Below are 24,712 nucleotides of genomic sequence, written 5' to 3' on the forward strand. Positions count from 1 at the left end.
CAAGCCTGCGCTATGAAGTTATTTATTGACTATGATAAATATATTCCATTCCACCTTCATTAGTAAAACATTTACAAAAATAAGTGTTCCCTTGCACACCCACAGTGATTCAGATGCTGGTTTGACTAGTGGAGGTCAACAACCCTAAGTAAGATTAATCAATTGAACCAGATGTGTTAATACAGGGCTGGAACAAAAGCCAGCACCCCCTGTAGCTCTCCAGGAACAGGGTTGGTGACCACGAATACAGGAAGAGCATCTATGTGCTTATTGGTCTCTGGTATCGTTCTCAAAGGTAATTGGTTGGTCTTCTGGTTTGACGTCTGGCCAGAAGTCTGGGTTCTCTTGGTACCATTTGACTGAAAAACAAATGAAGGAGAGGACACTTTAGAGATTACCCCTTGTGCTAAAATATATGAAAGTCAATCTAAGGAATCCATAGAGTAATGTGTTCATGTACTGTACCTGTCCTTCTGATGCCCTCTGCCCATGACACTGCAGGCTTCCAGCCCAGCCTCCACAGCTTCTCACAGTTCACAGGGTATCTCAGGTCAACCACTGGCCTTGGGTGGGTGAGAGGTTCAACAATGTCAGTGTCTTAGGAGCCAATCACCCAGCTTGCCTTTCTCACACTGGTTTCCATGCCAAAGACATGCTCAAAGTGTTTAGTGTGATCCCCTTGTACTTCACTCACCGGTCAGGCACAAACTCCAGCCAATCGTCCAGTTCTGCGTCAGGTACATGCCTGACCTGTAACACATTATTAGAGGTCTCTCAGTAGCTCAGTAAAGAGGACTACAGAGTGACCAGACACACACTTCACCCACCATCTTGATAAGTTCTCTGGCTAGTTGAATGATGGGTTTCCTACCATCTTGATAAGTTCTCTGGCTAGTTGAATGATGGGTTTCCTACCATCTTGATAAGTTCTCTGGCTAGTTGAATGATGGGTTTCCTACCATCTTGATAAGTTCTCTGGCTAGTTGAATGATGGGTTTCCTACCATCTTGATAAGTTCTCTGGCTAGTTGAATGATGGGTTTCCTACCATCTTGATAAGTTCTCTGGCTAGTTGAATGATGGGTTTCCTACCATCTTGATAAGTTCTCTGGCTAGTTGAATGATGGGTTTCCTACCATCTTGATAAGTTCTCTGGCTAGTTGAATGATGGGTTTCCTACCATCTTGATAAGTTCTCTGGCTAGTTGAATGATGGGTTTCCTACCATCTTGATAAGTTCTCTGGCTAGTTGAATGATGGGTTTCCTACCATCTTGATAAGTTCTCTGGCTAGTTGAATGATGGGTTTCCTACCATCTTGATAAGTTCTCTGGCTAGTTGAATGATGGGTTTCCTACCATCTTGATAAGTTCTCTGGCTAGTTGAATGATGGGTTTCCTACCATCTTGATAAGTTCTCTGGCTAGTTGAATGATGGGTTTCCTACCATCTTGATAAGTTCTCTGGCTAGTTGAATGATGGGTTTCCTACCATCTTGATAAGTTCTCTGGCTAGTTGAATGATGGGTTTCCTACCATCTTGATAAGGCTAGTTGAATGATGGGTTTCCTACCATCTTGATAAGTTCTCTGGCTAGTTGAATGATGGGTTTCCTACCATCTTGATAAGTTCTCTGGCTAGTTGAATGATGGGTTTCCTACCATCTTGATAAGTTCTCTGGCTAGTTGAATGATGGGTTTCCTACCATCTTGATAAGTTCTCTGGCTAGTTGAATGATGGGTTTCCTACCATCTTGATAAGTTCTCTGGCTAGTTGAATGATGGGTTTCCTACCATCTTGATAAGTTCTCTGGCTAGTTGAATGATGGGTTTCCTACCATCTTGATAAGTTCTCTGGCTAGTTGAATGATGGGTTTCCTACCATCTTGATAAGTTCTCTGGCTAGTTGAATGATGGGTTTCCTACCATCTTGATAAGTTCTCTGGCTAGTTGAATGATGGGTTTCCTACCATCTTGATAAGTTCTCTGGCTAGTTGAATGATGGGTTTCCTACCATCTTGATAAGTTCTCTGGCTAGTTGAATGATGGGTTTTCCTACCATCTTGATAAGTTCTCTGGCTAGTTGAATGATGGGTTTCCTACCATCTTGATAAGTTCTCTGGCTAGTTGAATGATGGGTTTCCTACCATCTTGATAAGTTCTCTGGCTAGTTGAATGATGGGTTTCCTACCATCTTGATAAGTTCTCTGGCTAGTTGAATGATGGGTTTCCTACCATCTTGATAAGTTCTCTGGCTAGTTGAATGATGGGTTTCCTACCATCTTGATAAGTTCTCTGGCTAGTTGAATGATGGGTTTCCTACCATCTTGATAAGTTCTCTGGCTAGTTGAATGATGGGTTTCCTACCATCTTGATAAGTTCTCTGGCTAGTTGAATGATGGGTTTCCTACCATCTTGATAAGTTCTCTGGCTAGTTGAATGATGGGTTTCCTACCATCTTGATAAGTTCTCTGGCTAGTTGAATGATGGGTTTCCTACCATCTTGATAAGTTCTCTGGCTAGTTGAATGATGGGTTTCCTACCATCTTGATAAGTTCTCTGGCTAGTTGAATGATGGGTTTCCTACCATCTTGATAAGTTCTCTGGCTAGTTGAATGATGGGTTTCCTACCATCTTGATAAGTTCTCTGGCTAGTTGAATGATGGGTTTCCTACCATCTTGATAAGTTCTCTGGCTAGTTGAATGATGGGTTTCCTACCATCTTGATAAGTTCTCTGGCTAGTTGAATGATGGGTTTCCTACCATCTTGATAAGTTCTCTGGCTAGTTGAATGATGGGTTTCCTACCATCTTGATAAGTTCTCTGGCTAGTTGAATGATGGGTTTTTCCTACCATCTTGATAAGTTCTCTGGCTAGTTGAATGATGGGTTTCCTACCATCTTGATAAGTTCTCTGGCTAGTTGAATGATGGGTTTCCTACCATCTTGATAAGTTCTCTGGCTAGTTGAATGATGGGTTTCCTACCATCTTGATAAGTTCTCTGGCTAGTTGAATGATGGGTTTCCTACCATCTTGATAAGTTCTCTGGCTAGTTGAATGATGGGTTTCCTACCATCTTGATAAGTTCTCTGGCTAGTTGAATGATGGGTTTCCTACCATCTTGATAAGTTCTCTGGCTAGTTGAATGATGGGTTTCCTACCATCTTGATAAGTTCTCTGGCTAGTTGAATGATGGGTTTCCTACCATCTTGATAAGTTCTCTGGCTAGTTGAATGATGGGTTTCCTACCATCTTGATAAGTTCTCTGGCTAGTTGAATGATGGGTTTCCTACCATCTTGATAAGTTCTCTGGCTAGTTGAATGATGGGTTTCCTACCATCTTGATAAGTTCTCTGGCTAGTTGAATGATGGGTTTCCTACCATCTTGATAAGTTCTCTGGCTAGTTGAATGATGGGTTTCCTACCATCTTGATAAGTTCTCTGGCTAGTTGAATGATGGGTTTCCTACCATCTTGATAAGTTCTCTGGCTAGTTGAATGATGGGTTTCCTACCATCTTGATAAGTTCTCTGGCTAGTTGAATGATGGGTTTCCTACCATCTTGATAAGTTCTCTGGCTAGTTGAATGATGGGTTTCCTACCATCTTGATAAGTTCTCTGGCTAGTTGAATGATGGGTTTCCTACCATCTTGATAAGTTCTCTGGCTAGTTGAATGATGGGTTTCCTACCATCTTGATAAGTTCTCTGGCTAGTTGAATGATGGGTTTCCTACCATCTTGATAAGTTCTCTGGCTAGTTGAATGATGGGTTTCCTACCATCTTGATAAGTTCTCTGGGTTTCCTACCATCTAGTTCTCTGGCTAGTTGAATGATGGGTTTCCTACCATCTTGAGTTGAATGATGGGTTTCCTACCATCTTGATAAGTTCTCTGGCTAGTTGAATGATGGGTTTCCTACCATCTTGATAAGTTCTCTGGCTAGTTGAATGATGGGTTTCCTACCATCTTGATAAGTTCTCTGGCTAGTTGAATGATGGGTTTCCTACCATCTTGATAAGTTCTCTGGCTAGTTGAATGATACCATCTTGGGTTTCTGGCTAGTTGAATGATGGGTTTCCTACCATCTTGATAAGTTCTCTGGCTAGTTGAATGATGGGTTTCCTACCATCTTGATAAGTTCTCTGGCTAGTTGAATGATGGGTTTCCTACCATCTTGATAAGTTCTCTGGCTAGTTGAATGATGGGTTTCCTACCATCTTGATAAGTTCTCTGGCTAGTTGAATGATGGGTTTCCTACCATCTTGATAAGTTCTCTGGCTAGTTGAATGATGGGTTTCCTACCATCTTGATAAGTTCTCTGGCTAGTTGAATGATGGGTTTCCTACCATCTTGATAAGTTCTCTGGCTAGTTGAATGATGGGTTTCCTACCATCTTGATAAGTTCTCTGGCTAGTTGAATGATGGGTTTCCTACCATCTTGATAAAGTTGAATGATGGGTTTCCTACCATCTTGATAAGTTCTCTGGCTAGTTGAATGATGGGTTTCCTACCATCTTGATAAGTTCTCTGGCTAGTTGAATGATGGGTTTTCCTACCATCTTGATAAGTTCTCTGGCTAGTTGAATGATGGGTTTCCTACCATCTTGATAAGTTCTCTGGCTAGTTGAATGATGGGTTTCCTACCATCTTGATAAGTTCTCTGGCTAGTTGAATGATGGGTTTCCTACCATCTTGATAAGTTCTCTGGCTAGTTGAATGATGGGTTTCCTACCATCTTGATAAGTTCTCTGGCTAGTTGAATGATGGGTTTCCTACCATCTTGATAAGTTCTCTGGCTAGTTGAATGATGGGTTTCCTACCATCAGTTCTTGAGTTGAATGAGTTTTCATCTGATAAGCTAGTTGAATGATGGGTTTCCTACCATCTTGATAAGTTCTCTGGCTAGTTGAATGATGGGTTTCCTACCATCTTGATAAGTTCTCTGGCTAGTTGAATGATGGGTTTCCTACCATCTTGATAAGTTCTCTGGCTAGTTGAATGATGGGTTTCCTACCATCTTGATAAGTTCTCTGGCTAGTTGAATGATGGGTTTCCTACCATCTTGATAAGTTCTCTGGCTAGTTGAATGATGGGTTTCCTACCATCTTGATAAGTTCTCTGGCTAGTTGAATGATGGGTTTCCTACCATCTTGATAAGTTCTCTGGCTAGTTGAATGATGGGTTTCCTACCATCTTGATAAGTTCTCTGGCTAGTTGAATGATGGGTTTCCTACCATCTTGATAAGTTCTCTGGCTAGTTGAATGATGGGAATTTCCTACCATCTTGATAAGTTCTCTGGCTAGTTGAATGATGGGTTTCCTACCATCTTGATAAGTTCTCTGGCTAGTTGAATGATGGGTTTCCTACCATCTTGATAAGTTCTCTGGCTAGTTGAATGATGGGTTTCCTACCATCTTGATAAGTTCTCTGGCTAGTTGAATGATGGGTTTCCTACCATCTTGATAAGTTCTCTGGCTAGTTGAATGATGGGTTTCCTACCATCTTGATAAGTTCTCTGGCTAGTTGAATGATGGGTTTCCTACCATCTTGATAAGTTCTCTGGCTAGTTGAATGATGGGTTTCCTACCATCTTGATAAGTTCTCTGGCTAGTTGAATGATGGGTTTCCTACCATCTTGATAAGTTCTCTGGCTAGTTGAATGATGGGTTTCCTACCATCTTGATAAGTTCTCTGGCTAGTTGAATGATGGGTTTCCTACCATCTTGATAAGTTCTCTGGCTAGTTGAATGATGGGTTTCCTACCATCTTGATAAGTTCTCTGGCTAGTTGAATGATGGGTTTCCTACCATCTTGATAAGTTCTCTGGCTAGTTGAATGATGGGTTTCCTACCATCTTGATAAGTTCTCTGGCTAGTTGAATGATGGGTTTCCTACCATCTTGATAAGTTCTCTGGCTAGTTGAATGATGGGTTTCCTACCATCTTGATAAGTTCTCTGGCTAGTTGAATGATGGGTTTCCTACCATCTTGATAAGTTCTCTGGCTAGTTGAATGATGGGTTTCCTACCATCTTGATAAGTTCTCTGGCTAGTTGAATGATGGGTTTCCTACCATCTTGATAAGTTCTCTGGCTAGTTGAATGATGGGTTTCCTACCATCTTGATAAGTTCTCTGGCTAGTTGAATGATGGGTTTCCTACCATCTTGATAAGTTCTCTGGCTAGTTGAATGATGGGTTTCCTACCATCTTGATAAGTTCTCTGGCTAGTTGAATGATGGGTTTCCTACCATCTTGATAAGTTCTCTGGCTAGTTGAATGATGGGTTTCCTACCATCTTGATAAGTTCTCTGGCTAGTTGAATGATGGGTTTCCTACCATCTTGATAAGTTCTCTGGCTAGTTGAATGATGGGTTTCCTACCATCTTGATAAGTTCTCTGGCTAGTTGAATGATGGGTTTCCTACCATCTTGATAAGTTCTCTGGCTAGTTGAATGATGGGTTTCCTACCATCTTGATAAGTTCTCTGGCTAGTTGAATGATGGGTTTCCTACCATCTTGATAAGTTCTCTGGCTAGTTGAATGATGGGTTTCCTACCATCTTGATAAGTTCTCTGGCTAGTTGAATGATGGGTTTCCTACCATCATCTTGATGAAAGTTCTCTGGCTAGTTGAATGATGGGTTTCCTACCATCTTGATAAGTTCTCTGGCTAGTTGAATGATGGGTTTCCTACCATCTTGATAAGTTCTCTGGCTAGTTGAATGATGGGTTTCCTACCATCTTGATAAGTTCTCTGGCTAGTTGAATGATGGGTTTCCTACCATCTTGATAAGTTCTCTGGCTAGTTGAATGATGGGTTTCCTACCATCTTGATAAGTTCTCTGGCTAGTTGAATGATGGGTTTCCTACCATCTTGATAAGTTCTCTGGCTAGTTGAATGATGGGTTTCCTACCATCTTGATAAGTTCTCTGGCTTGATAAGTTGAATGATGGGTTTCCTACCATCTTGATAATGGCTAGTTGGTTTCCTACCATCTTGATAAGTTCTCTGGCTAGTTGAATGATGGGTTTCCTACCATCTTGATAAGTTCTTGATAAGTTCATCTTGATAAGTTCTCTGGCTAGTTGAATGATGGGTTTCCTACCATCTTGATAAGTTCTCTGGCTAGTTGAATGATGGGTTTCCTACCATCTTGATAAGTTCTCTGGCTAGTTGAATGATGGGTTTCCTACCATCTTGATAAGTTCTCTGGCTAGTTGAATGATGGGTTTCCTACCATCTTGATAAGTTCTCTGGCTAGTTGAATGATGGGTTTCCTACCATCTTGATAAGTTCTCTGGCTAGTTGAATGATGGATATCTCGAAGTCGGTCCCGATGTTGTAGGTTTCTCCCACCGTCCCCCTCTCCAGGATGGTGTGGAATGCTTCAATGGCATCATCCACGTACAGGAAGTGGCGAGATTGGGGGCTGGTCCCTTGGATGGTACTGTGGCAGAGAGGAGCATGGGATATGTAGGCTTTATTTGAAACAATAACATATGAAGTAAAAGATGTCCACATAGTCTGGGATGATGTCAGTGCTCTCTTAAAGTTGAAGTATTTACCATTTTTTGTTCAGCTGAAGGAAGGATACGAATTTTGGAATGACCTGGGGGTCAAAAAAAAAGAAGTTTGAGACATCTTAACAGACCAGACACACAACAGAAATATATAGAACTGTGGTTCACGACCTGGGGTACTTGAGAAGACTCATGAAACCATAGGGTTACTGGTAAAATGCACATTAGAGGGTACTCCAGGCAGAGCAAAATTCAGTTGGTACAGTAATGGAAAAGGTTGGGAACCACTGGTATAAAATATAGATACTATATTGACCTTCTCCAAGTACTGTCTGGGTCCATATACATTATTGCTCCTTGTTATTATAACAGGAAACTGAAAGAAAAAAACAAATATTAATACAGATGTGTACATGCCTCACAGAAAAACTTGGTTATAACTGTGGTATGTCTGTTGACAGTATTTACTACCTTATGTCTCTCCCTGTAGGACAATACAAGACACTCAGCAGCTGCTTTAGACACCGAGTATGGGTTGTTGGGTCTTCTTGGGCTGGTTTCATCTAATTCCTGCATGGGGGTAAAAAAGACTGCTTTCAACACCGGGGACTGACAGTACTGCAGACAAAGAACCTTAAAAAGTGGCAAAAGAAGTGGAGAAGTGGCACCCAAAAACTTGGAGTTCAAATGTAAATGTGGCAGACACCTTACAAAAAGTTATGATATTTACGTCAGGATAACAGTGAAAATGATATGAGTGGACTGACCTTATACAGACTCTCTCCATACACCTTACAAAAAGTTATGATATTTACGTCAGGATAACAGTGAAAATGATATGAGTGGACTGACCTTATACAGACTCTCTCCATACACCTTACAAAAAGTTATGATATTTACGTCAGGATAACAGTGAAAATGATATGAGTGGACTGACCTTATACAGACTCTCTCCATACACCTCATCTGTACTAATGTAAATAAACTTCTCCACTTTCGCCTCAAAAGCTGCTTTCAGTAGCACCCTTGTCCCCTCCACGTTCACCATGTGGTATCTGGACGGCCATATGAAGGACGTCTCTGAAAAGGGGGCACAGAAACATATGGATGAATGTCTTGCTCTATGGGTCACTGAGTGTTGTCAACAATGCCTTTGATTGTTTTGGCATGGTAACAACACAATCTAAACAGTAAAACGTCATTTCTTACCAACATGTGTTTGAGCCGCAAAGTGAAAGACAATGTCGACGCTTTCTGTTGCAAAGATGTGGTTTACCAAGCATCGATTGCATATATCCCCCTGTTAAAGAAAAGGGACAAACCATGACACATATTCAAGCTAACAGTCTTTATGATTTTTTATTTTTTATAAATATTTTTTTACAATAAACAAAAACATACATATACAAAAACAATAAACAACTTAACATTCATACATTTCCAAACATTAATCACACCATACGTACTCAGACCCAAATGTTCCCACCGTAACCACACAATATCTTGTTAGTAACGCTTTTAAGACTCTGCCCCATATGACTTCAAATTGTCTTCTTTTGTTTCTGTTTCTGTTTTTTTCAATGTTTAAATAATAAAGCATTTGATTCTTCCATTCTCTTAACGTTGGAGTATCATTATACTGCCAGTATTTAAGTAATAGTTTATTCAATATAATTGTCCAACCCATTCGGTATCTGACCGCACCCCTATATGCCATGTCTTGAAATATGCAGAAAGACGGATTAAAAGTAAACTTACATTGTACAACTTCTGACAACTAGCTTTCTAACTCCACACAAAACTTTTGGACCATAGCACTCCCAGAAGGCATGAATTATTGAGTCATTGTTAGTTTTACACTTAAGACATAACTCTGCCGTTGTCCTGTAGAATTTGTGAATTTTGTCTCGTATAATACATCGTATACATTAGTTTATACTGGATTAAGCATATATTGTCATTAACTGTAATTTTGTTCATTATGTTTTTCTAAGACATTGTTAGTTCATTAGGCTTTTTTTGTACAAGGTTTTGTATATACACTGCTCAAAAAATAAAGGGAACACTTAAACAACACAATGTAACTCCAAGTCAATCACACTTCAGTGAAATCAAACTGTCCACTTAGGAAGCAACACTGATTGATAATACATTTCACATGCTGTTGTGCAAATGGAATAGACAACAGGTGGAAATTATAGGCAATTAGCAAGACACCCCCAATAAAGGAGTGGTTCTGCAGGTGGTGACCACAGACCACTTCTCAGTTCCTATGCTTCCTGGCTGATGTTTTGGTCACTTTTGAATGCTGGCGGTGCTTTCACTCTAGTGGTAGCATGAGACGAAGTCTACAACCCATACAAGTGGCTCAGGTAGTTCAGCTAATCCAGGATGGCACATCAATGCGAGCTGTGGCAAGAAGGTTTGCTGTGTCTGTCAGCGTAGTGTCCAGAGCATGGAGGCGCTACCAGGAGACAGGCCAGTACATCAGGAGACGTGGAGGAGGCTGTAGGAGGGCAACAACCCAGCTGGACCGCTACCTCCGCCTTTGTGCAAGGAGGAGCAGGAGGAGCACTGCCAGAGCCCTGCAAAATGACCTCCAGCAGGCCAAAAATGTGCATGTGTCTGCTTAAACGGTCAGAAACAGACTCCATGAGGGTGGTATGAGGGCCCGACATCCACAGGTGGGGGTTGTGCTTACAGCCCAACACCGTGCAGGATGTTTGGCATTTGCCAGAGAACACCAAGATTGGCAAATTCGCCACTGGCGCCCTGTGCTCTTCACAGATAAAAGCAGGTTCACACTGAGTGCATGTGACAGACGTGACAGAGTCTGGAGACGCCGTGGAGAACGTTCTGCTGCCTGCAACATCCTCCAGCATGACCGGTTTGGCGGTGGGTCAGTCATGGTATGGGTGGCATTTCTTTGGGGGGCCGCACAGCCCTCTATGTGCTCGCCAGAGGTAGCCTGACTGCCATTAGGTACCGAGATGAGATCCTCAGACCCCTTGTGAGACCATATGCTGGTGCGGTTGGCCCTGGGTTCCTCCTAATGCAAGACAATGCTAGACCTCATGTGGCTGGAGTGTGTCAGCAGTTCCTGCAAGAGGAAGGCATTGATGCTATGGACCGCCCGTTCCCCAGACCTGAATCCAATTGAGCACATCTGGGACATCATGTCTCACTCCATCCACCAACGCCTCATTGCACCATAGACTGTCCAGGAGTTAGCGGATGCTTTAGTCCAGGGCTGGAGTTCCCTCAGGAGACCATCTGCCACCTCATCAGGAGCATGCCCAGGTGTTGTAGGGAGGTCATACAGGCACGTGGAGGCCACACACAGTCTACTGAGCCTCATTTTGACTTGTTTTAAGGACATTACATCAAAGTTGGATCAGCCTGTAGTGTGGTTTTCCACTTTAATTTTGAGTGTGACTCCAAATCCAGACCTCCATGGGTTGATACATTTGATTTCCATTGATCATTTTTGTGTGATTTTGTTGTCAGCACATTCAACTATGTAAAGAAAAAAGTATTTAATAAGAAAATTTCAATCATTCAGATCTAGGATGTGTTATTTTAGTGTTCCCTTTGTGGTTTTGAGCAGTGTAATGCCTTTCATATGAGTATCTTTTCCTGACACAAATAGGATTCCCTCAACATTGCTCTGATGTCCAAAAGCTTTCAGGTCAAAATTTCAAGATATAAAACCTTTAAGTTGCATTTATTTGAAATTGTCTACATTGGTCTGTCCAAAATGTATTTTTAATTCTGTCATGGAAATAATTGTATTTCCTATTCCCGTGTAATTTATGGTTTCTATGCCTTCAATTTTCCATGTGGGCCAATTTATCAGTGAACGCTGAAAAGCTATCCAAGGATTGTTCCAGAGGGAGTGAAATTGGTTCTTGTAGAATACGTTTCATTTTCTTCCATGTTGTTATAGTGTTGTTAACTATGAAGTTGTTCATGTTCTTAGCTCCATCCTTTGAAAACAGACACTTAAAGAAAATTCTGGGGAAGAGCATGTGCATCTTCAATATGTACCCATGGTTCCTCTTTACTGTGTTTAACAACATGTTGCAAGTAAAAGCCTTGGGTGGCGAGTTGATACCATTCCAAATCTGGAAAGTTAAAAAAACACCCTCAGACTTAGGAAGATGTTAAACTATCATTTTTATTCAGTGGTAATTGCCCATATGAAGTCTGTTATGGCAGAGTATACATTTGTAAATAATGTCTTTGGTGGGTTAATTGGTATATAACTGAAAATACACAGAACAAAAATATATGTATGTAAAATGTTGGTCCCATGTTCCATGAGCTGAAATAAAAGAGAAATTTTCCATACCTACAAAAAGCTTATTTCTCTCGAATGTTGTGCACACATTTGTTTACATCCCTGTTAGTGAGCATTTCTCCTTTGTCAAGATAATCCACCTGACATGTGTGACATATAAAGAAGCTGATCAAACAGCATGGCATTACATAGGTGCATCTTGTGCTGGAGACAATTAAAGGCCACTCTAAATTGTGCAGTTTTGTCACACAACACAATTCCACAGATGTTGAGGGAGAGTGCAATTGGCAGGCTGACTGCAGGACTGTCCACCAGAGCTGTTGCCAGATAATTGAATGTTCATTTCTCTACCGTAAGCCGCCTCCAATGTTGTTTTAGAGAATTTGTCAGTACGTCCAACTGGCCTCAACTGCTGACCACATGTATGGAGTCGTATGGGTGAGTGGTTTGCTGATGTCAACGTTGTGAACAGTGTTCCATGGGTGGCGGTGGGGTTATGGTATGGGCATAAACTCCGAACAACGAACACAATAGCATTTTATTAATGGACATTTTAATGCACAGAGATACCATGACAAGATCTTGAGGCCCATTATGCCATTCATCCGCCGCCATCACCTCATATTTCAGTATGATCATTTTTGATTTGTACCTTTATTTAACTAAGTCAGTTAGGAACAAATTCTTATGTACAATGTGCCATCCTATGGGACTCCCAAATCAAGGTCAGATGTGATACAGCCTGGATTCGAAAATGGATTCAACATTCCACAGGCCAAAATCAACAGCCTGATCAACTCTTTGTGAAGATGTGTCATGCTGCATGAGGCAAATGGTGGTCACACCAGATACTAACTGTTTTTTTGATCCACACCCCTACCTTTTTTTTAAGGCATCTGTGACCAACAGATGCATATCAGTACTCACAGTCATGTGAAATCCATAGAGTCGGGTCTAATGAATTCATTTCAATTGACTGATTTCCTTACATGAACTTTAACTCAGCAAACTCTTTGAAATTGTTGCATGTTGCGTTCATATTTTTGTTCAGTAAAATATAAAACTTTGGGAGCCATGACATTCCAAAGAGGTTAATCTAACTGTAAGATTTATGGTGAGATTGTTCCATTTAATTAGATATGCTTTCATGTTGTTGAGTAATGGGATAAACTTAATAACTTTATATATTTGTTGTCACTTATTAAGTATCCTAAGTATTTCATATTTTTTATGGTCCACAAAGGATTGCTGTAGTTCATGAGTTATTACTTTTCTAATTGCAATTATTTCATTTTTTTCCAATGTTAATTTCATATGGGGCGGCAGGGTAGCCTAGTGGTTAGAGAGTTGGACTAGGAACCCGGAAGGTTGCAAGTTCAAACCCCCGAGCTGACAAGGTACTAATCTGTTGTTCTGCCCCTGAACAGGCAGTTAACCCACTGTTCCTAGGCCGTCATTGAAAATAAGAATTTGTTCTTAACTGACTTGCCTATTTAAATAAAGGTAAAATAAAAAAAATTCTGAGTATTCCGATAATATTTTGAACAAGGGAGACAGAGATTAAAATATTAGTCAGGTATATTAGAAGATCGTTAGCAAATTAGTATATATTCATGTTTATCAATACGGATACCTGTTACATTTGAGTCCTGTCTAATTATTTCTGCAAGAGGTTCAATTGCCAGTGCAAACAGGAGGGGAGAGAGGACATCCCTGTCTCATGACACTGGCACTCCATATACAGTGATGTTACATAACAGCAGGACTTAACAGCAGTTCTCTCACCCTGATAAAGGTGTAGTTCTCATTCTCCTCTACAGACTCCAGGTTCCTGAGATTGGAACAGTAGTCCAGCTGTACGGGACCAGGAAACGTTACACAGTCACTCACAGGAAATGATGACAACTTGGAATTCTACAGTCACATAATGTGGTAGTTAGGGTGTATGGGAAATAAGCTTCACATCGTTTTTTTCCACACATACACCGGATATGTGCAGTGAAATGTGTTGTCAAATCAAATCAAATCTTATTGGTCACATACACATATTTTGTGTCCCTAGATCCAACAGTGCAGTAATATCTACCAATACACACAAGTCTAAAAAAAAGTAGAAGAATGTTATTAAGAAATATAGAAATATTAGGACGAGCAATGTCGGAGTCCGGAGTATAAATATGGACAGCTGGACTACTGTAATTATGGACAGTAATATGGATAGAATATGTAGTATATCTGAAGAATACGTAGGATAGAATAGTTGATGTACAGCAATAGTTGAATAGGATAGACCTTGACTATAATACAGTATATACATATGAAATGGGTAAAACAGAATGTAAACATTATTAAAGTGACCAGTGTTCCATGTCTATGTTACACCTTGGCGGCAAAGGGAACAAGAGGCCCCAGCTTGAATCTGTCGTTTACAGGAAAGCACATTTAGCTCCTACTCACATTGTCAAAGTTGATGATACGCCAATCTGGGTGCCTGTTGACTAGGGAGCAGACAAAATGGGACCCACTGTATTGGGAAAGAGTTACAGATGAAACATGTATAGTATGCAATGAAATCTCATATTTGACATACATTGTAGATTCAACTTGCTTGTTTTCTGTAGTTTAAGTCTTTGTCAGAACACTACTGATTGTCTTTATGATGATGATGATTTGCTAACTGTTACTTACATGAAACCTGCCCCTCCAGTCACCAGGACCGTTTTGACAAAGTCCATCCTCGCACAACCTGTTGATGTCTCCTCACAACTCTTCTCCTGGATCTTCAGTTTTCATTGAAGCCCAAAGGCGCTGGCCTAGTGACATAAATTATGCCTACCTTAGCTAGCTAACTAGCTTACCTGTGCTGGAGTGTGTCTTATTGTTGAGTAAACAAGAGATAATCTCATAAACTATATGCAGGAACTGATTTTAAATGATTGAGGCCATTCTAAAGCGAAGCACATCGACAACACGTTAACGAACAGCTATATTACATTACTCAGATGTTTGTGTTGTCACCAGTTCATGTCAGAAGCAGTTGATACAGTAGAAACCAACATCAGCTAAATGTAATGTGCAACTTTTGCGACAGTCTTTTGTCGCTTTATGGCAATGTTGACACGTATCAGAGGCCTGCGTTGAGATGGGCGGTTTTAGTGCCCACCCCTATATCGCTCTCTGATTGGCTTGCAGCTTTGACGTGAGTAGAGGTCCTTTTATGATTAGGTGAAACCTAAATCAATCAAACGTTTCAGTGTAGATGGAACTCACAATTTTTTACGAGATCATTCATTGTTGTCGTACAATAAATCACCTTCTTTATATCTAATTTGATACGTCGCTTTTAGGAGACAATGTATCCGTTAATGTTCACATTTACAGCCTTCTTACTATGCATTCCAGCTACATTTGGAAAAACTGTGTCGGGAGTTTTCAAGAGCGATGCAGCCAGAGAGCAGAATGGACAGTACATCACAAAATTCATGTACAACGGTAGGTGTAGCAGTCTGAAGCTAGCGACAAAATTCTGGAGGGAGGCTTGTGTGGATGGATACACATGCACCAAGATGACGTGATGCGTTTTATTATTTGATGTTTTATATAGGCTATAATTGCAATGCTAATGTACATACGGAAGCAACAGAACATGTGTTCTTAGTCTAGGAAAGTGCTAATCTCGTGCATGGTGTTATTGGGTTCAAAGATCAAATCACATAGGCCTATGCAGTGTCTTAATAATAGGTTGGTTCAGTCTTACATTAGACCCATGAGCATCGGCAATGTCATTCTGTTCTCAAGTACAACATGTTGCCAAATGTGATTGAATCAATAGAGCGCCTTCCTTCATCACAGACTGTTTGTATATTCTGTAGGTTCAAATGAAACCAAATCCTCTGAAAGGTGGATTTAGTGTCCTGTCAGATCTCTTCCCTCTTTCTCTCTCTCTCCTCCACTCTACTTCCACTACCTCTTCTTCTCTCACACCCTCTCTTGTCTCTCCCTCCCTCTGTCTCTTCCCCAGTGGGTAGGGGTCTGGTGGTGTGCAGGCTGGAGAATGCTACCCTGGCCATGGAGAAGGAGTCCAGACTGCTGCTCTTCCCGGAGACGGAGGACGGCTTCGACATCGACAACCTCAGCTGCCACGACCGCCTCTCCAAGGCACAGCTCTCCAGTGAGTGTGTCTCTGTGACTGTCACGTGTATTGTTGTTTGCATTCATGTCCCGCTGGCTCGTAGTAAACATGCATTCATGTCCCTCTGGCTCGTAGTAAACATGCATTCATGTCCCGCTGGCTCGTAGTAAACATGCATTCATGTCCCGCTGGCTCGTAGTACACATGCATTCATGTCCCGCTGGCTCGTAGTAAACATGCATTCATGTCCCTCTGGCTCGTAGTAAACATGCATTCATGTCCCGCTGGCTCGTAGTAAACATGCATTCATGTCCCGCTGGCTCGTAGTAAACATGCATTCATGTTTTGTCCATTCATGTTGGCTCGTAGTAAACATGCATTCATGTCCCGCGTAGTAAACATGCATTCATGTAGTAAACATGCATTCATGTCCCGCTGGCTCGTAGTAAACATGCATTCATGTCCCGCTGGCTCGTAGTAAACATGCATTCATGTCCCGCTGGCTCGTAGTACACATGCATTCATAAACAAGAGGCATTTGGTTAAGTGGCATAAATACCATCATTTACAGGACATATTCTGAATGTACTTGCAGTATGTTGCATCTGCATATGTAACCGACTGGTTATCAAACCTTGGTTGCCTGCATGACTTAAGGCCACATCAGCCCTCTGAGCGAAAGCCTAGGCCTTGTCTCCCACCTAACGTTGTTTCCCTCTCTCTGCTCAGTCCGTCTGAGTGAGGAGGAGCACAACCAGAGCATCCCCCACCTTCACTCCCCCACGGCCTGGATGGCGCTGTATGCAGACCGCTACACCTGTGGGGAGGGGGGCATCATCCCTGCCCACGGGGACCTGACCTTCACCATCCTGCTGTTCAACCCTGATTCGGCAGGCAACCCCCTGGAACACTTCAGCGCTGAGGAGGCAGGTCAGTACATGCACACACTTTAATATATGCATTTGGTGCACTGTAAATCGCTTTGGATGAAAGTGTCTGCTAGTCATAACACACAATTTTATACTTCTAAATTTAAGATATGACGAGGGCTCCAGACAGGACTGCACTGAATGCTTGACTGAATGGTTCTTACCCCTGCCCCCCTCTCCCTCCTTCCTACCCCTGTCCCCTTCCCCCTCTCCCTCCTTCCTACCCCTGTTCCCTTGACCCCCTCCCTGCCCCCTAACCTACCCTCCTCCTTGCCCCCTAACCCACCCTCCTCCCTGCCCCCCAACCCACCCTCCTCCCTGCCCCCAACCCACCCTCCTCCCTGCCCCCAACCCACCGTCCTCCCTGCCCCCAACCCACCCTCCTCCCTGCCCCCGACCCTCCTTCCTATCCCTGACCCTACCCCTGCCCCCTGACCCACCCTCCTTCCTACCCCTGACCCACCCTCCTTCCTACCCCTGACCCACCCTCCTACCTACCCCTGACCCACCCTCCTTCCTACCCCTGACCCACCCTCCTACCTACCCCTGACCCACCCTCCTACCTACCCCTGACCCACCCTCCTACCTACACCTGACCCACCCTCCTACCTACCCCTGCCCCCTGAACCACCCTCCTTCCTAACTTCCCCCTGACCCACCCTCCTTCCTATCACTGCCCCCTAACCCACCCTCCTACCTACCCCTGGCCCCCCTCCTCCCTATACCTCCTCCCTACCCACCTGTCCCACCCTCCTACCAGGCCTGTATAGTTTCTACTGTCTGCTGATCCTGGCCTACTTTGTGGCATCCTGTATCTACATTCAGCCTCTGTGGATGGCCCTGAGAAAGGGTGGGCCCATGCAAACGGTGCTGAAGGTGCTCTCCACAGCCTTGGCCCTACAGGGGATCTCTGCCCTCTTCAACTACATCCACCTGGCCAGGTGAGTGAGACTCAGTCCCAGTCATTATTACAGTCACCTTTCAGCAGCCCTGTTCAGGTTTACATCAGTTACTGTATAACAGGATTATCCTGTATTTCAGGATATTTGGATAAGTGAATATCAGTCTTGTTGTGTAAAAACACACACCTGTCGCTCTCGTTCCACAGGTATGCCAGGGATGGAGTGGGTATTCCTATCATGGGCAGCTTGGCTGAGTGTGAGTTTTGTATTCTCACTCTGTCGCTCTTGCTTCTTTCATCGTATTGTCTTTCGTTCTTCCTTTGTGACTGTGCTGACTGTTGCCTGTTGTTGTTCTCCCATGTTGCAGTCTGTGACATGGTATCCCAGGTGTCCATGCTGTACATGCTGCTGAGTCTGTGTGTGGGCTGGACCCTGAGCAAGAACAGGAAGCCCCAGAGCAGACCTCTCCAGTGGGACTCTTCCCCCGCCTCCAAAGCCCTCGCTATGGGAGGGGTCGTCACACAGGTCAGAGCCTCATCAGCCTATCCATGACCTTTAATCCCTTACCCCAAAATACTAAGCCCTGACCCTCACACTAACTTCCATCTCAATGGATACAGTAGTGCTACTACTCGCACTAACCTCTACTTTGCTCAAACCATCCCCTATCCTGACCAATACTGTAACCCCCTATCCTGACCAATACTGTAACCCCCTATCCTGACCAATACTGTAAACCCCTATCCTGACCAATACTGTAAACCCCTATCCTGACCAATACTGTAAACCCCTATCCTGACCAATACTGTAAACCCCCTATCCTGACCAATACTGTAAACCCCCTATCCTGACCAATACTGTAAACCCCCTATCCTGACCAATACTGTAACCCCCTATCCTGACCAATACTGTAACCCCCTATCCTGACCAATACTGTAAACCCCCTATCCTGACCAATACTGTAAACCCCTATCCTGACCAATACTGTAAACCCCTATCCTGACCAATACTGTAAACCCCCTATCCTGACCAATACTGTAACCCCTATCCTGACCAATACCGTAAACCCCCTATCCTGACCAATACTGTAAACCCCCTATCCTGACCAATACTCTAAACCCCTATCCTGACCAATACTGTAAACCCCTATCCTGACCAATACTGTAAACCCCCTATCTTGACCAATACTGTAACCCCTATCCTGACCAATACTGTAAACCCCTATCCTGACCAATACTGTAAACCCCTATCCTGACCAATACTGTAAACCCCCTATCCTGACCAATACTGTAAACCCCTATCCTGACCAATACTGTAAACCCCCTATCCTGACCAATACTGTAACCCCCTATCCTGACCAATACTGTAACCCCCTATCCTGACCAATACTGTAACCCCCTATCCTGACCAATACTGTAACCCCCTATCCTGACCAATACTGTAACCCCCTATCCTGACCAATACTGTAAACCCCCTATCCTGACCAATACTGTAAACCCCCTATCCTGACCAATACTGTAAACCCCTATCTTGACCAATACTGTAAACCCCCTATCTTGACCAATACTGTAACCCCCTATCCTGACCAATACTGTAAACCCCCTATCCTGACCAATACTGTAAACCCCCTATCCTGACCAATACTGTAAACCCCCTTTCCTGACCAATACTGTAAACCCCCTATTCTGACCAATTCTGTAAACCCCTTTCCTGACCAATACTGTAAACCCCCTTTCCTGACCAATACTGTAAAGCCCCCTATCCTGACCAATACTGTAAACCCCCTATCCTGACCAATACTGTAAACCCCCTATCCTGACCAATACTGTAAACCCCCTATCCTGACCAATACTGTAAACCTCCTATTAACTCTCAATTTCCCCTTTGGGATCAGTCAATAAATACGCATTCGATACGAATTACCTAAATACCTTTCCACTGACTCCCTGTATGTCACTGCCGGACCACTAGGGGGTGCTACTGCTGTGGGAACAGTATGAGGAGACGGAGCACCACAGCTACCACGCCCAGCGCAGCATAGCGGGTCTGTTACTCATATCTCTACGTATCATCCTGGCCTTGCTGCTGGCCTCCGTGCTCTACACCATCATCAGCACAGAGAGGAGCGCCCTCAAGAGAGACTTCTACCTCAGCTTCGCCAAGGTAGGTGTAGAAATTGAAGTCGGCCGATTAATCAGAATGGCCGATTAATTGGGGCCGATTTCAAGTTTTCATAATCGGAAATTGGTATTTTGGGGCGCCGATTAAAAAAAATATACAGATATATTTTTAAACACCTTTATTTAATCTTTATTTAACTAGGCAAGTCAGTTAAGAACACATTCTTATTTTCAATGACGGCCTAGGAACAGTGGGTTAACTGCCTTGTTCAGGGGCAGAATGACAGATTTTCACCTTGTCAGCTCGGGGGAGCCAATCTTGCAATCTTACAGTTAACTAGTCCAACGCAACAACGACCTGCCTCTCTCTCGTTGCACTCCACAAGGAGTGTTACGCAAATGCAGTAAGCCAAGATAAGTTGCTAGCTAGCATTAAACTTATTTTATAAAATACAATCAATCATAATCACTAGTTAACTACACATGGTTGATGATATTACTAGATATTATCTTGCGTGTCCTGCGTTGCATATAATCTGACTGAGTATACAAGCATACAAGTATATGCGTCATATTGTGCGTCAAGCATTGCTCTGTTTATGACTTCAAGCCTATCAACTTCCGAGATGAGCCTCGTGTAACCGAAGTGAAATGGCTAGCTAGTTAGCGCGCGCTAATTGTCGTTGTGTTGCTGGTTCGAGCCGGAAGCTATCCTGTTACACTGGCAATACTAAAGTGCCTTTAAGAACATCCAATAGTCAAAGGTTAATGAAATACAAATGGTATAGAGAGGAAATAGTCCTATAATTCCTATAATAACTACAACCTAAAACTTCTTACCTGGGAATATTGAAGACTCATGTTAAAAGGAACGACCAGCTTTCATATGTTCTCATGTTCTGAGCAAGGAACTGAAACGTTAGCTTTCTTACATGGCACATATTTTACATGGAACATATTGCACTTTTAATTTCTTCTCCAACACTTTGTTTTTGCATTATTTAAACCAAATTGAACATGTTTCATTATTTACTTGAGGCTAAATAGATTTTATTGATGTATTATATTAAGTTAAAATAAGTCATAAATAAATTCAGTATTGTTATTGTCATTATTACAAATAAATACATTTAAAAAGTCTGCCGATTTTAATCGGTATCGGCTTTGAAAAATCATAATCGGTCGACCTCTAGTAGAAATACAACACAGAATAGCTGGTAACCCTTTCCATGTGTTTGTAGTGCCATCTACATTGCATTATAATATTGGTTATTCCAGTCTCACTAGTTTGTTTCTCAGGGTTGTTTTATCTGGTTCCTGTGCCACCCTGTGCTGGTTTTACTCTCTGTGGTTTTCAACGAGCATCAGAGAGAAAAGGTGAGAGGATGACACTCTATAGATATATATATAGATATAGATGGATAGATATATATATTGTACTGACTCATTCGGAAGTTTTTTGGTGTTGATGTTTGTGTGTCTGTTTGTAGGTTGTGACAATCGGTGTGATTCTATGCCAGGCTATCTCGGTGGTGATCCTCTACCAGCTTTTCCTGTCCCGTAGCTTATACTGGGAAGTATCTTCTCTCTCCTCTGTCTCACTACCCCTCACCATGTCCAGAGGGGGCCGGGGACGCTACTGACCCCGCGTGCAGGGGGAACACTTTCAATGTGAAACACGGCGAGGGCGAAGGGATACACCGTGACACCTGCAGTTAAAGGGACAATACTTCCACTCCTCTCCGCTCACTCACGGCGAAGGTGCCCCCACAGACGGGTGAGGAAAGAGAGATGGGTGGGATGAAGAGAAGTAGGAAGTTCACCCACAAATATAGAAGAGAAGAGGAATGATGGCCTGCTCATGTAGCTGGATAGCACACCTATTTAATAGCCTCCCAAACAGGATGAGAATGAGACCTGGGTTTTAATAGCCTCCCAAACAGGATGAGAGTGAGTCCTGGGTTTTAATAGCCTCCCAAACAGGATGAGAGTGAGACCTGGGTTTTAATAGCCTCCCAAACAGGATGAGAGTGAGACCTGGGTTTTAATAGCCTCCCAAACAGGATGAGAGTGAGACCTGGGTTTTAATAGCCTCCCAAACAGGATGAGAGTGAGACCTGGGTTTTAATAGCCTCTCAAACAGGATGAGAATGAGACCTGGGTTTTAATAGCCTCCCAAACAGGATGAGAGTGAGTCCTGGGTTTTAATAGCCTCCCAAACAGGATGAGAGTGAGACCTGGGTTTTAATAGCCTCCCAAACAGGATGAGAGTGAGTCCTGGGTTTTAATAGCCTCCCAAACAGGATGAGAGTGAGTCCTGGGTTTTAATAGCCTCCCAAACAGGATGAGAGTGAGTCCTGGGTTTTAATAGCCTCCCAAACAGGATGAGAGTGAGACCTGGGTTTAAGCGCACATTAAGTATGTATGTAAATGAGACTCATTTGTTAGTATACAACAGATGTGGACACAGGTAACTGCCAAAATAATGGAAACCCTTGAGTAAAAGAGGAATCCAAAGTATATTAAAAGCGGGTGCTTCCACACAGGTGTGGTTCCTGGGTTAAGCAATTCACATCCCATCATGCTTAGGGTCATGTATACAAATTCTGTCTGCCATGGCTGTGGCCCTACAGGATGACAATGTCCCCATTAACAGGGCAAGGGTGGTCACTGAATGGTTTGATGAGCATGAAAACTATGTAAACCAAATGGCCGTCTCAGTCACCAGATCTCAACCGGGGACAGTGTTTTCCACCATCAACAAAACATCAAATGATGGAATTTCTCGTGGAAGAATGATGTTGCATCCCTCCAATAGAGTTCGAGAATCTATGCCAAGGTTTATTGAAGCTGTTCTGCCTCGTGGCACAACGCCCTATTAAGGCACTTTATGTTGGTGTTTTCTTTATTTTGGCAGTTACCTGTATGTTATTTACAATAGTAGTATGTATGTGTGAAGTTGTGGTTTACGGTTTTATTTTGAATGTCAAACTTGAGCTGGATTTGATGTCTCTTTTTCATTTTCTGACGGAGTATAAGACTCCCAAAATGTTACATAGGTTTATAATAGATTACAATGAAAGGTTACCGATTGTCAAATTCATTGCCGATAAAGATAACCAGGCTCGGACTGAAATACCGTTGATCCATAGAGATATGGATCCATGTTCACTGTGGTAAATCTCAAACCCATCATTTAGTCTGATCTTAACTCTGTCAGAAATAGAAAGTTGGGTCTTTTCTTTTTAAACAGAGTTGCTTCACACTGTTTTACTGCCGTTTCATTCTATTGTCGTCAATTGATCGTTCTTTCTGCGAGGTGCAGGTTTAGGGTGTGCTGAAGCTATTACAGAAATCACATGGAACTCATGGAATCTTTGTGTCATCCCCAGCACTCCAACACAGCAGCTAGTTGCATGTGTGAGAATCGTATTACTATTATTATGTGTACTTATTGAATTATACTTGAATATGAACGCTTGGTATTGTTTTGTCTGACATTGGAGCTAGACATGTGCAATGTTTAAATGTAGCTTTATTTTCTTTCTCAATCGTCGTAAGTGCCTGAGAAGACAATCACTTTGCTAGTAGAGAAGGTACCTGTGTTTGTCTATGAAAAGATGGGTTTCACATTGACATACATGTCCAGTCTGATAGTTAAGTTATGCAGAGATATTGGGGGGGAAATGGTCAACAGAGCAGTGACTGTGTAATGTTCCTATTGAGCATGTTTATAACACTGTTTAAATTCATTACTGTATACTTTTGTAAAATAAGTCTTTATCAGATGCTAATGCAATACAAGAAAATGTCTGCAGGGGGCAGCAGTTCTCTTGATCTGTTACAGTAGCTTATGTTGACCAGCGTTTCTCAACCCTGGTCCTCCAGTATCCCCAAGGGTGAACGTTTGTATTGCAACCCTGGACAAGCACACCTGATTCAACTTGTCAACTAATCATCAAGCCCTCAATGAGTTGAATGAGGTGTGTTTGTCAAGGGCAACAACGAAACGGTCTATTTTTGAGCAAAGACACCGCTGTAGACTACTCTCAACGAATGCACACTCAAACCATAGAAGTGACCGGTGTCTTTGCTCAAACTGCCTGCATTCTCATTCAACAGCTAAACGCATGATAATTCTGGATAATTCAAACATGGAAGGACAAACCACGAAATGTCAGTTGCTAGGAAATGCCACCACGACGCCCCACCTTGAGTACACAAACAGTTTCCCGCCTCTCCAGTTCCTCAAATGGATATGAGAGGCTAATAATCAAACACTAACATCAGAGCTAAGCCAAGTCAGTCTAACTTCATTTGGGTAGTTGCTTGCAGATAGATAATCATCTTTGGTTGGTCATTGGTTTCGGTCCGGCTGCTATGGGTTCCAGTATGTGACACTAAATAGGCCAATATAAATAGTAGCCTACACAACACAGTCAAAGTTGTGGAAACATGCTGTGGAATGTGGTTAAACTAACCCCAGACTTTTAAACAGTGAAAAGGGGAGGAGTCATGTTACTGACGTTTCTCCACTATCTGCCTGTTTTCTTTGGTGGTTTCAGAGTCACTGTAGCTGGTTATAATCCTTGCTTTCTGGATCCTCTTTTTTCACTCATTTTACCTTCATGTTGCAAAAGATCAAGAACATACCAGGAACTATGATTGCTGTGTTTACACAGGCAGCCCAATTCTGTTATTTTTTCACTAATCTGTCTTTTGACCAATCTGGAAAAGATCTGATGTGATTGGTCAAAAGACCAGTTAGTGTGTGTGTGTGTGTGTGTGGGGGGGGGGGGGGGGGGTCAGAATTGAG

General features: G+C 42.6%; 2 protein-coding genes across 3 annotated transcripts; one reads left to right on the forward strand and one right to left on the reverse strand.

The window, feature by feature from the left end:
* Positions 1 to 6: 6 nt before the first annotated feature.
* Positions 7 to 14,904, reverse strand: LOC124008138 (dTDP-D-glucose 4,6-dehydratase-like). Of its 2 annotated transcripts, XM_046319145.1 has the most exons (14): positions 14,807 to 14,904; positions 14,502 to 14,626; positions 14,271 to 14,337; positions 13,599 to 13,667; positions 8,723 to 8,813; positions 8,451 to 8,593; positions 8,366 to 8,389; positions 7,985 to 8,083; positions 7,830 to 7,889; positions 7,559 to 7,602; positions 7,275 to 7,440; positions 695 to 750; positions 466 to 563; positions 7 to 359 (listed from the first exon to the last, which is right to left on the reverse strand). In XM_046319145.1, the coding sequence occupies exons 2-14, from the start codon at positions 14,546 to 14,548 to the stop codon at positions 268 to 270; spliced, it is 1,056 nt and encodes a 351-aa protein (XP_046175101.1). In that variant the 5' UTR covers positions 14,549 to 14,626; positions 14,807 to 14,904; the 3' UTR covers positions 7 to 267. The 2 variants fall into 2 exon arrangements, with proteins under 2 accessions (XP_046175101.1, XP_046175102.1); XM_046319146.1 differs by lacking the exon at positions 8,366 to 8,389 and having other exon boundaries at positions 14,502 to 14,900.
* A 163-nt stretch (positions 14,905 to 15,067) lies between these two features.
* LOC124008756 (integral membrane protein GPR180-like) lies at positions 15,068 to 24,674 on the forward strand. The gene is made up of 9 exons (XM_046320285.1): positions 15,068 to 15,305; positions 15,835 to 15,984; positions 16,675 to 16,875; positions 17,635 to 17,815; positions 17,983 to 18,032; positions 18,144 to 18,301; positions 19,748 to 19,939; positions 21,196 to 21,273; positions 21,387 to 24,674. The coding sequence occupies exons 1-9, from the start codon at positions 15,167 to 15,169 to the stop codon at positions 21,537 to 21,539; spliced, it is 1,302 nt and encodes a 433-aa protein (XP_046176241.1). The 5' UTR covers positions 15,068 to 15,166; the 3' UTR covers positions 21,540 to 24,674.
* The last annotated feature ends 38 nt before the right edge of the window (positions 24,675 to 24,712 follow it).

The sequence above is a fragment of the Oncorhynchus gorbuscha genome, linkage group LG21 (genome assembly GCF_021184085.1).
Source record: "Oncorhynchus gorbuscha isolate QuinsamMale2020 ecotype Even-year linkage group LG21, OgorEven_v1.0, whole genome shotgun sequence".
Lineage (NCBI taxonomy): Eukaryota > Metazoa > Chordata > Actinopteri > Salmoniformes > Salmonidae > Oncorhynchus > Oncorhynchus gorbuscha.